Raw genomic sequence first — 12,697 nt, 5'->3', positions numbered from 1 at the left:
TCTGGGACAAGTTAGGTTGTAGATTTAAGTGTGGAACATCCTCACCAGTGACATCATAATTGTCTAGTCTTGCAGTTGTTCTTGGCTTGGGATGAACAAGGGCAGTGATTTGATATTAACTCAAAGGAGGGGTTCAGAAGAGATCTTTTCAAAAGGACTTGTAGATCTTCCTTTAGCCATATTATCTGGATGTTTCTCATGGGCCAATGCAGATGACAGAAACCAGGATATGTGTGGCAGGAGAAAGTGAAAGGGAGAACTCAGCCACCATTTTACCTGTATTCTCTTTTTTTTCTTTTATTTGGCTGCACCAAGTTTTAGCACAGTTTGCAGGCTCTTTAGCTGTGGCATGCAATCTCTTAGTTGCAGCATGTGGGATCTAGTTCCCTGATCAGGGATTGAACCTGGGCTCCCTGCATTGGGAGTGTGGAGTCTTAGCCACTGAATCACCAGGGAGGTCCCTACCTGTCTTCTTTTGATGAAAATTCACTCTGGAGAAATGGCAACTGGTGAGTAGGTAATCCAAGATAAATTCCAAAGTACCAAGAAAAATTCTCTAGAAATTTTTTTTTGCCTAACATGTGCCCTCCAAACAAGGGTTCAGTGGACCACTTCAATGAAATGAGGCTCCAGGGAATTTGTAACATCTGCCTATTTGTTGTTTTTCCCTCTTAAACTGTATGGTAAAACTTTAGGATTTTTCTCTTCCTACAAATATTACAACTTTGTCCATGGGGGAAGGTGAAGGTCAAGTCTCTCAGTCGTGTCCGACTCTTTGAGACCCCGTGGACTGTGGCCTACCAGGCTCCTCCATCCATGGGATTCTCCAGGCAAGAATACTGGAGTGGGTTGCCGTCCATGGGTAAATGATCCTAATCCTAGGATTAAACCAACCTACTCTAAAAAAGAAAGAAAGGCATCTCTGGAACTATTAAGTGGATCAGTGTTACCATTATCCTCCTTACTGGACCAACTGAGGAGAAAGAGGTGAGGACTGGTGTAGGCTTTGCCTCCTCAGTCATCCCAATATGAGGTTGAACTTGACTGCATACAAAATTTCAATAAGGAAGTCTTACTTGTAATTAATTATGAAAATAGCACCTGCTTCTTGATATTTACAATGAACTTTTAAAAAATTTTTGTATATTCTCATATCTGTTCATCAGGAAAAATCAACTCATGTGGGTCTTTCAAGAAAGGACTACATTACCAGCTTTAAAATTAGCTTTCTGCAAGTCAGCTGTGCTGACGTGCTCTACAGATGGGATGTATTTTCACTCAATCAGGAAATACTTCAAAGTGAACCAAAGCAGCATTCATTGATGGGTTCTTGTAAGATTTTATATCTTTCTTTATAGAACTCCCGTGATGGGCCAGACTTTCAAGGATTTATTTCCATATCATGTGCTTTGTTTTTAAACTCTAAATCATTTTTGTTCACGTAAATGAATACCAGTGATTCAGATTTTTAAAACACATCCTTGGAAGATGAACTAAATTCCTTTGGTCTTTTATGTGAATATAATTGGGCAGATATTAGAAAAGCACTCTCATATGAATACACAACTTTCAATGGCTGGCAAATCTGCCCGTATGCCAGAGGCCAATGGTGCCCAGGAGAGAATAACTGATTTAGGAATAACAGGCTCTTGCATACTCAAAATGAACTGCTGACCCAAATTCTTAAATAAGACCTAGGGTTTTCTAGACACGATGATAGATTTGTGCTGACCTATTTACACCATTGCCTGTCCCCACTGTAATCAATATCATGCAGTAATAAGATGGCTGACTGAGGTTAAAAATTCTATTTGTGACTTGATTCACCACATATTGAATTCTGCTGTACAGTGACTAGTGAGGCTCCTATTCTTTCAGTATGTTTTATTACTGAAGTATTAGGCTGAACCATATGAAAGTGATGTTTTTGTTGGTCAAAATAAAGAAGATGAACAGTTTCTTGTTTTGTGCTTTCATATGAGTCAAACCAATACCAAAAGAACTTTTTTAAGAGATTGTTTTGTCATGTCCTTTTAGCATGGACTTTGTAACATCAGTCTAAAATTAATCCTAGTACTTTGTTGTTGTTCTTATTTCCTGCTGGATTATTTGTCTTTTTAATTTTTAATGTTGTAGAAGTGGTGTTTATGGTTTTCCTCTTTGTTTCTTGATTACTTTGGATAATTTATCAAGAAAGACCAAATATGCCTCTTCTATACTGACGACACATAAAACAGAACACAGATTCTAAGCCTAAATCTTTCTTCAGTAAATTTTTAAGAAAAGAAACACAATATTGTTGAGCTGAGCGATCTCATGACATAAGCAAAACTGTGTTGGCCAGATGACTGCTGGTGTTTTGCTGAGTGGTTTACACAATCTCTGAAATAATAACAATATGTCCCCTGCAGTTAGCATGAGTCCTTTCTTGGTGGATGTGTTTAGGGTGAGTCATATAAATCTTCAATGCCTCACACATATCCCAGTGCAAAGAATTTATCAGCAACTTCTAGGAAACTACAAAAGCATGAGTGCAACTTAAAATGCAACTTAAAAAAGTACATCCTCAGTTCCAGCTCATTTTTGGTAGAAAATATGAAAAGAAAAAAAATTTAATAAAAATGATGGATTCTTTCAATATTTTAGTCGAAAACCCAAAGTCACCTCATTAACTCTAAAACTCCCAAAATAATTCAAGGCCATGAGAAATACGTTTTTGACATCTAGATACTTGAAGTAACTCTGCCAGTTTTCTTTCACATTTTCACAAGATTAAACCTCACTGTATAGCACATCTTAAATGATTTAAGTTAAACTTAAAAAAACCCCAACTATTCTAGTAGATGAAAATGTATCTAATATTTTTGCTACAGATATCCTCTGTCAAATTGGAAAATTCACTTAACCTTTCTTATATTAAATTCTCCAGCATCTGTGTTAACTTATTAGCCAAACATGCCATTTAAAGAGTTTGTGTTAATTCAGTCTTACTGATTTCAGCTACTTTCAAGTCCTGGAATACTTAATTATCCAAAACTTACACTGAATATGAGCAATGTCATTTTTATTGTTACCATTTTATAAAAGAAGTTTAAGAAAGCTAATCAATAAATTAATGTAAACACTTTTGAATATGTCAGATTCCCTAGAGATCACCACACTAAGTGAAGTAAGCTGGACAGAAAAAGACAAATATCATGATATTGCTTATATATGGAATCTAAAAAAAATGATACAAAATGAACTTATGTATAAAAGCAGATCCACAAACAATAGATAACAAACTTATGGTCACCAAAGGGGAAAGGTGGGAAGGGATAAATTAGGAGTCTGGGATTAACATATGTACACTGCTGCTGCTGCTGCTGCTGCTGCTAAGTCGCTTCAGTCGTGTCCGACTCTGTGTGACCCCATAGATGGCAGCTCACCAGGCTCCCCCGTCCCTGGGATTCTCCAGGCAAGAACACTGGAGTGGGTTGCCATTTCCTTCTCCAATGCATGAAAGTGAAAAGTGAAAGTGAAGCCGCTCAGTCGTGTCCGACTCTTAGCAACCCCATGGACTGCAGCCTACCAGGCTCCTCCATCCATGGGATTTTCCAGGCAAGAGTACTGGAGTGGGGTGCCATTGCCTTCTCCATATGTACACTACTAGATATAAAATAGATAACCAACAGGACCTACTATGTAGCAAAGGAAGATAAACTCAATATTTTGTAATAATCTATAAGGGAGAAGAATCTGAAAAAGAATATACATATATATATATATATATATATATAACTGAATCAGTTTGCTGTACATCTGAAACTAACACAACACTGTAAATCTACTATACTTCAATTAAAAAAAGAAAATGTCAAGATTATATACAAACATGCTAAAGAGCAATAATTGCCATTATCAAATGTTTGAATCCCCCTTTTCTTTGTTAGCATGAGAATCCACTTTCACCTGATCTGGAGTGGGAGATGGGAGTAGGAAGTAGAGAATAGAAAAACCCTCCTAGTCCCTAAACATGAAAGGGGATGATAGTCAGTAGGTGAGTAATATGAGTTAAATTCACTATCCCACAGCTGTGCTACTTTATAGACGAAGGGCTGCCTGGCTTTTTTCTATGAGAGCTGTAACCTGTGAAAAGATGTCATGACCTACAAGTGGGCAAGGACTGTCATCTAAATCTCAAGGGAAGAACAAGGCTGCTGCATAAGAGTGATTGTAGGAAAGATCTAATTAGCTGCCGAGTGCCTTCAGCCACCCATACCTGCTCCACCCACAACCAGAAGGGTAAGCCTGCCTTGGGCACACTGCCATTTTAGTACCTGTGTCTCCAACCTATCATCTTTCCTGGGGCCAGGACTAGGGCACAGAACTTAACAGAGCATCAGAAAATTTAGTAGTCAAGGTAAATAATAGTTTTTAAAATAAAAATTAATACAAAAAGGATGTTGTGCTGTGCTTGGTCATGTCCAACTCTTTGTGACCCCGTGGACTGCAGCCCACCAGGCACCGTTGTCTATGGAGATTCTCCAGGCAGGAATACTGGAGTGGCTTGCCATGCCTTCCTCCAGGGGATCTTCCCAATCCAGGCATCAAACCCAGGTCTCCTGCATTGCAGGGGAATTTTTTACCCTCTGAACCATGAGGGAAGCCCAAGAGTACTAGAGTGGGTAGCCTATCTCTTCTCCAGGGGATCTTCCTGACCCAGGAATAGAACTGGGGTCTCCTGCATTGCAGGAGGATTCTTTACCAGCTGAGCTACTGGGGAAGCCTCACAAAAAGAATAAATAATATCAAAACTGTAAATAAAGACATGTAAATAAACTCCTTTTGTTTCAGCTCCAATATGGCTTGGCAAGACATTGTTACTAATTCTGACTTTACTTAAAATTTTACTGAGCTTTTTTGGTATCTCCTTAAATTGTGCACCTCAGGGAAGTTATGGCCCTGATGTTCTTTTCTTACTTTGATTTTTTCTGACTAGTTCACACTCTCACTGGCTCCTGACCTATATTACCTCCTGACCATGGTTTCCATCTTTTCTTTCTATAGTCTAACCTCCAAGAGGTGACAGACTACATTTGTTTGATTTAAAACTGAACCTTTAGCACAGTACCTGGCATACAGTAGCTGCTTCATAAGTGCTTGTTGAATAAACAGAAGACTCTCCTGGAGCCCCATAGCTTTCTTGCATGAGGATGGAAAATGCCTTTGGTGGGATGCCTACCCCAGAGCCTGTTTTGGGGCCATGGATCCCTTTCCAGAATTTTCTTAAACATTAGTAATGGGAAACCAGAAACAATTTATTCTGAGGTTTGAAAAAATCAGAGTTGGTGGACTTAGGTAGATTGAAATGGAATAAAAAAGGTGACTGAATTTATTGGGAGAAAAGAGCAATCAAAATAATATAAGGGTGTTTTCAAATTATCTATTTTGCAAAAGATTCAGAAGGGTATAGCAATTTATACTACTGGAGTTTTTTTTTTTTTTTTTTTTTCTAGTGATACCTGAAATTTCTTAACTTTGGGGAGTTCAGGTCACTTACCTTCAATGGTACACTGGTCAGGGACTGGAATCTTCTTCACCATTTCTATAGCATATGCTTTCACTTTACTGAAGTTCTCCTTTAAGTGCAAGTAGAGTTTATCATGGTATTCTACAGGACTTGTGGTTGTCTCTGGAGTTTCTTCCTGATAGTTTGTTTTAACTGCTTCTGGCAAATCCTCAGATGCTACATGTATAATACTTTGGTGTGAAACTGAAGAATTTACTAGCTGTGATCCATCAGTGTCTGCCTTAAAGGGTGACCTCTCATGTCCTTGGCCAAGTGGGTCTATTTCTGAAAGAGAGACGCTGGCTGGCGTATCTCTGCTCTCTATAGCTTCCCCATCCTCTGCACTCGAGGGGTTTGTTAGCACAGTGTGCAAAGCCAAACTCTTTGACCTGCAATACAAACAAAGGGAAGGTTGAGGCAGGTAAAGAAGCTGAGCTACTGTTCACTGACAAGGAAAAGAAAGAATAATAACACTGAGGCAAAAGTTCCTTCCTCTAGAGTGTGAAACTGAAAATTGGTGCTATTAATAGATTTGATAAAATATACACATTGTATAATAAGCCAAATCTTTGTAGATCTAGGCTTCTTCCCAAAACAAAGATTCAAAAATCAGTTTCACAGCAAACTGGCTGGGAAATGGTGGAGTTATATATTTATATTCTTATTTTTTCTACTTTTGCTTATGCTTTTTCATCAGAAATCAAGAAAAGCTTTTGCCAGTCATTCTTGATGTTAGCATATTTATATTTAAGAAGTGTTTGTTTTTTTTTAAATAAGCCACCAACTTTTGATTTTTATTTGCATTCTCCTTTTAACATAGCAAACTACTTTGGATAATGAAAGCACTGTGGATGAATTTTGCTGTAGCTAAAAGATATTTAAAAACTACTTCATAAAAGTGTGACAGCAAAGCTAATAGCAAACGTGAAGTACATATCCTGACAATCAGCCAACAACATTTATACCTATTAAATCTAATGCCTTTTCTTTCTTCCTTAGAAACTTGATCCAAACTATATCTTCTGATAGAGCCAGGAGTGTTGCCCTCAGAATTTATTTTGTCTTCAAAAGCTTGTATTTTAACTTGGAGCTCTTCATGGTCTTCATTTTCATCTACAGTGAGCTTGGTTTCTTCCAGCTTCTCAAGAAATTCAATTTCAGTGCTGGGTTTTCTCCTAAAAGAATGAAAACCATTGCATTAGGTGTTTGTCACATATACTTTGGAACAGTGTTTCCCTCTATTTAACTGCTTCTTACTCAAAATTGAAATCTCTACCTGCTCCATTTTTTAATTTGTCACTTAATAGATATGAATTGAGTAACTATTATGGACATAGGTCTTCGAAATTGCTTCCACAGCATATTCTACCAGAAGTTTAGAAACACTGGTGTTTCTGGCAACTTTATGTTAGAAATAGTTTTTGAAGGATTCAGAGGATGAGAAGCAGGGTTTCTAAAAAACATTTTTAGTTGCACCATGCAGCATGTGGGACATAAGTTCATCCACCAGGGATCAAACCCAAGCCCCCTGCTGTGGAGGCAAGGAATCTTAACCACTGAACCACCAAGGAAGTCCCCAAAAGCAGCTTTTATGGTCATCTATTCAAAAGCAGAGACATTACTTTGCCGACTAAGGTCCGTCTAGTCAAGGCCATGGTTTTTCCTGTGGTCGTGTATGGATGTGAAAGTTGGACTGTGAAGAAGGCTGAGCGCCGAAGAATTGATGCTTTTGAACTGTGGTGTTGGAGAAGACTCTTGAGAGTCCCTTGGACCGCAAGGAGATCCAACCAGTTCATTCTGAAGGAGACCAACCCTGGGATTTCTTTGGAAGGAATGATGCTAAAGCTGAAGCTCTAGTACTTTGGCCACCTCATGCGAAGAGTTGACTCATTGGAAAAGATTCTGATGCTGGGAGGGATTGGGGGCAGGAGGAGAAGGGGACGACAGAAGATGAGATGGCTGGATGGCATCACTGACTCGATGGACGCAAGTCTGAGTGAACTCTGGGAGCTGGTGATGGACAGGGAGGCCTGGCGTGCTGCAATTCATGGGGTTGCAAAGAGTCAGACAAGACTGAGTGACTGAACTGAACTGAACTGACCATATTCTTATTTAGTTCTCCAAAGCATACCTTTCCTATGAAATTCATGCCAGGAATTTTCTAGAAAACTTATATATGCTGGTCTGTTTGTATCAAAATTATTAGAATAAGAACATTTCAGATGGACTGTATAAACTCACGGTTTTGTTAATTTTATGGAAATCAGTGGGACTCTTCCATTCTATGAAGCAAGAAAAAATCTATCTGAATTTTATTATGTTGGAGGAAAGAGGTTTTTCTACAAATGACATTAATAGTCCCAAATATCTTTTTCAGTAAATTTGTAAAACACTCTGTAGGTCATTAAAATTACCTCCTTTAAGGAATAGGCTATCTTTGTTATCCCTCTAAGGGTTAACACAGTGCTTTAGATAGAGTAAGATCCCACAAACAAGCTACAGAAATAGCTCACTGATGCTCACTGAGGTGTTGAATGATTAAAGTAGTATGCATTTGTCTCCCCTTAGGTAGCTAGGTTTAGCCACTAAGTGGTTTCCAACTCTTGTGACCCCATGGACTGTAGCCTGCCAGGCTACTCTTGTCCATGGGATTTTTCAGGCAAGAATACTTGAATGGGTTGCCATTCCCTTCTCCAGGGGATCTTCCCAACCCAGGGATCGAACTCAGGTCTCCTGCATTACAGCAGACTCTTTACTGACTGAGCTGCCAGGGAAGCCCTATCTTCCCTTACCTGCTTTCTAATATTGAGCCAGTCTAGAGCTAATTTAATTTAAATTTAACAAGGACTATCAACCATACAATATGGGGTTAGGATTAATTCTTTCCTTTTAAACACAAGGGTTAATAAACTCTAGAGATCTATTCGCCAAGATGGCTTAACAATTCTGTTGGTTATCTGTTTGTATTTACTTGGTTTTCATAAGTATTTTTCTAGAGGTTGAGAAAGGGGCCTCAAATTTACAGAAAAATCCTGACTTTTTCAAACGTATGGCTATTTTTCCAAAGTAAACCTGGCATTATTTCTTAAGTTAGGGTGAGAAAATATAGGTTTGGTTTTCTTAAGGCTCCGCTTTTCTAGGGAAAACCAACACAGAGGGGCTGGTGATTTTTTTTCCCCCAGTTACATTCCACCCATTCTAGAGCCATGTCTGCAGTGGGCAAAAGGTTCGATCCAGCAGCTTTTCTTGTTGGCCCACAGAAGGGGCTTGGCCTCGAGGGAGGGTTCATAGTTTTGGGTCCTCAGAGGTTGGAATCCCGTTAGTCCAGCCTAGTGAGAGATGCTGATGGTGAGAACTGGGAAGGGGAGTAGGTCATCCACTAACAAGACACTGTTTATTGTGTAGTAGGGCTTCCCTGATAGCCAGTTGGTAAAGAATCCTCCTGCAATGGAGGAGAGCCTGGTTTGATTCTTAGGTGGGGAAGATCTGCTGGAGAAGGGATTGGCTACCCATTCCAGTATTCTTGGGCTTCTCTTGTGGCTCAGCTGGTAAAGAATCCTCCCGCAATGTGGGAGGGCTGGCTTCAATCCCTGGGTTGGGAAGATACCCTGGAGAAGGGAAAGCCTACCCACTCCAGTATTCTAGCCAGGGTCACAAAGAGTCGACATGACTGAGCAACTTTCACTTCACTTCACTTCACTTCACTTATTATGTAATCAGCTACTGCTCAGAAAATTAAATCATTTTTAATATAACTTTTATAGGCTTCTTATGGTTTTGCATATATAATAAAAAACTTACTTTCAATCCCATGCTTGACTGAAATATACATAAGTTGATTTTAAGAACCAGTTCATGGGAATAAATGCTCACCGTGACCATGTTTCTCTTTTTGACATATACAAGATACTACCTGCCCACAAATGGAAGGCAGATACTGACATCTTCTAGCCAGAAAGTTCTCAAAGCTGAATTTTTATTCCTATTACGAATAAAACCAAGAAGGTGCTATTATTGGATGGTATTTTTAAAACTGTGATGACTATGAAGGTTAATTTTAAAAGAACCCTCTCAAGATTAGAAATTTGGGGGCAGTATTTATTTTCTGTGTTAGTCCCTGTATAGTCATCAAACTAAAGTATTTCTCTGGTTCTTGGTTCATAATCACAGCTAAAAAGTGAAAGACACTTTTATTTTTGCACTTTCTTTTACAACTTTATATAGCTGAGATTATTAAAACTTAAAACATTTTAAGGTACAAAGTATACCCCAATATACAAATATCAGATATTGAGCATTAAACAAAATTTCTCAAAACATATGAGTTGTTAGAGGTATAGTTTCTCAGGGATTTACTAGTTTTTTCTTTCTACATAAAGCTCTGGGTTACAACAGTAGTTACTAACTAGTATTTTCATCCAAAATTTTTTCAAATTTCATGATTATAGGATCAGTTTCTGATTTTTTTAAAATAACATTTTCTTACTTATGGAGATCTTTTATTTCCTGTCCTCTTCATATCAAGTTCCTCATCTATAAAATGGAGGTAATAACTATACTTAACTCATAGGGTTGTTGGGAAGCTGAAATGATGGAACCAGTATGAAGCACCGCTCCTAGCACAAAAGAGGAAGTCAGGAGATGTTACATTTTATTATTACCATCAATTGCTGTTATTGTTATTATTATTATGGTAGTTTCATCTTTCCTTGTCTAGGCATTGTATTAATGTAGTAAGAAAACACCAGTGCCCTAGACACAAGTAGATCAATATCCCATATCATGGGAGGCATTGATGTCCTCTGGAGAATGCTATGGCATCAGATTTTAGGAGCGGACAGTCACTCAGCCCCCTTCCCAGCCCCTGTCTCCAATCACCAAGTGTTGGCTGTTAAGCACCATGGATTGTGTGAGTCAGAGCTCTTGCACCTGACAGCATGTCTTCTTGCACCTTCAGATGGCCTTACAGCATCCGCCTGAGGGGCCTCCAGACATGAAAGAAGTTATGGGCTATCCTCAGACATCCACTGACTCAAGGTTAAGTCAAGTGCCTCTGGTTTCAGGGTTGCCAGGTAAAATATAGAACATTCAGCCAAACCTGAATTTCAAATAAACAACAATTTTTCTTAGTATGTGAGTGAGTGAGTGAAGTCTCTCAGTTGTGTCTGACTCTTCACAACCACATGGACTGTAGCCCACCAGGCTCCTCTGTCCATGGGATTTTCCAGGCAATAGTACTGGAGTGGATTGCCCTTTCCTTCTCCAGGGAATCTTCCCAACCCAGGGATTGAACCCAGGTCTCCTGCATTGTAGACAGATGCTTTACCATCTGAGCCACCAGGGAAGTTCTATTGACCTCTAGACATTGCCGTTCTTGGCAACTAGCCTACAGGCAGGAGAAAATGGAGGGCTGCATGGAAACTTTTATCATCCATGTTCAAAAGTTATGTGTCTCATATTCAATCATATTCAATTGGTAAGAACACATTCACATGACCTCAACTAACTACAAAGATAGAGAATACAGTAGCCTCAGTTCAGTTCAGTTGCTTAGTCGTGTCCGACTCTTTGCGACCCCATGAGTCGCAGCATGCCAGGCCTCCCTTTCCATCACCAGCTCCCGGAGTTCACTCAGACTCACGTCCATCAAGTCTGTGATGCCATCCAGCCATCTCATCCTCTGTTGTCCCCTTCTCCTCCTGCCCTCAATCCCTCCCAGCATCAGAGTCTTCCAATGAGTCAACTCTTTGCATGAGGTGGCAAAAGTACTGGAGCTTCAGCTTTAGCATCATTCCTTCCAAAGAAATCCCAGGGTTGATCTCCTTCAGAATGGACTGGTTGGCTCTCCTTGCAGTCCAAGGGACTCTCAAGAGTCTTCTCCAACACCACAGTTCAAAAGCATCAATTCTTCAGCGCTCAGCCTTCTTCACAGTCCAACTCTCACATCCATACATGACTAATGGAAAAACCATAGCCTTGACTAGACGGACCTTAGTCGGCAAAGTAATGTCTCTGCTTTTGAATATAAAATCTAGGTTGGTTATATCTTTCCTTCCAAGGAGTAAGCATCTTTTAATTTAATGGCTGCAGTCACCATCTGCAGTGATTTTGGAGCCCCAAAAAATAAAGTCTGACACTGTTTCCACTGTTTCCCCATCTATTTCCCATGAAGTGATGGGACCAGATGCCATGATCTTCGTTTCCTGAATGTTGAGCTTTAAGCCAACTTTTTCGCTCTCCTCTTTCACTTTCATCAAGAGGCTTTTTAGCTTCTCTTCACTTTCTGCCATAAGGGTGGTGTCATCTGCATATCTGAGGTTATTGATATTTCTCCCGGCAATCTTGATTCCAGCTTGTGTCTCTTCCAGTCCAGTGTTTCTCATGATGTACTCTGCATGGAAGTTAAATAAGCAGGGTGACAATATACAGCCTTGACGTACTCCTTTTCCTATTTCAAACCAGTCTGTTGTTCCATGGCCAGTTCTAACTGTTGCTTCCTGATCTGTATACAGATTTCTCAAGAGGCAGGTTAGGTGGTCTGGTATTCCCATCTCTCTCAGAATTTTCCACAGTTTATTGTGATCCACACAGTCAAAGGCTTTGGCATAGTCAATAAAGCAGAAATAGATGTTTTTCTGGAACTCTCTTGCTTTTTCCATGATCCAGCAGATGTTGGCAATTTGATCTCTGGTTCCTCTGCCTTTTCTAAAACCAGCTTGAACATCAGGGAGTTCATGGTTCATGTATTGCTGAAGCCTGGCTTGGAGAATTTTGAGCATTACTTTCCTAGTGTGTGAGATGAGTGCAATTGTGTGGTAGTTTGAGCATTCTTTGGCATTGCCTTTCTTTGGAATTGGAATGAAAACTGACCTTTTCCAGTCCTGTGGCCACTGCTGAGTTTTCTCACAGCATCATCTTGCAGGATTTGAAACAGCTCAACTGGAATTCCATCACCTCCAGTAGTTTTGTTCGTAGTGATGCTTTCTAAGGCCCACTTGACTTCACATTCCAAGATGCCTGGCTCTAGATTAGTGATCACATCATCATGATTATCTGGGTCGTGAAGATCTTTTTTGTACAGTTCTTCCGTGTATTCTTGCCACCTCTTCTTAACATCTTCTGCTTCTGTTAGGTCCATACCATTTC

The 12,697-nt window shown here is 39.6% G+C and overlaps 1 protein-coding gene across 1 annotated transcript in view; it reads right to left on the bottom strand.

Annotated features, from left to right (window-relative positions):
• VEPH1 (ventricular zone expressed PH domain containing 1) overlaps positions 1 to 12,697 on the bottom strand; it is a 266,803-nt gene that overhangs the window by 102,553 nt on the left and 151,553 nt on the right. The window contains exons 8-9 of the mRNA XM_013965131.2: positions 6,517 to 6,726; positions 5,543 to 5,940 (exon numbers count right to left, since the gene is read on the bottom strand). Coding sequence (XP_013820585.2) covers positions 5,543 to 5,940; positions 6,517 to 6,726 — 608 coding nt within the window. The remainder of the gene's footprint in view (positions 1 to 5,542; positions 5,941 to 6,516; positions 6,727 to 12,697) is intronic.

Source organism: Capra hircus, chromosome 1, assembly GCF_001704415.2.
Source record: "Capra hircus breed San Clemente chromosome 1, ASM170441v1, whole genome shotgun sequence".
NCBI lineage: Eukaryota > Metazoa > Chordata > Mammalia > Artiodactyla > Bovidae > Capra > Capra hircus.
The sequence above is the reverse complement of the archived record's forward strand: the minus strand, read 5'-3'. Positions and strand labels throughout refer to the sequence as shown.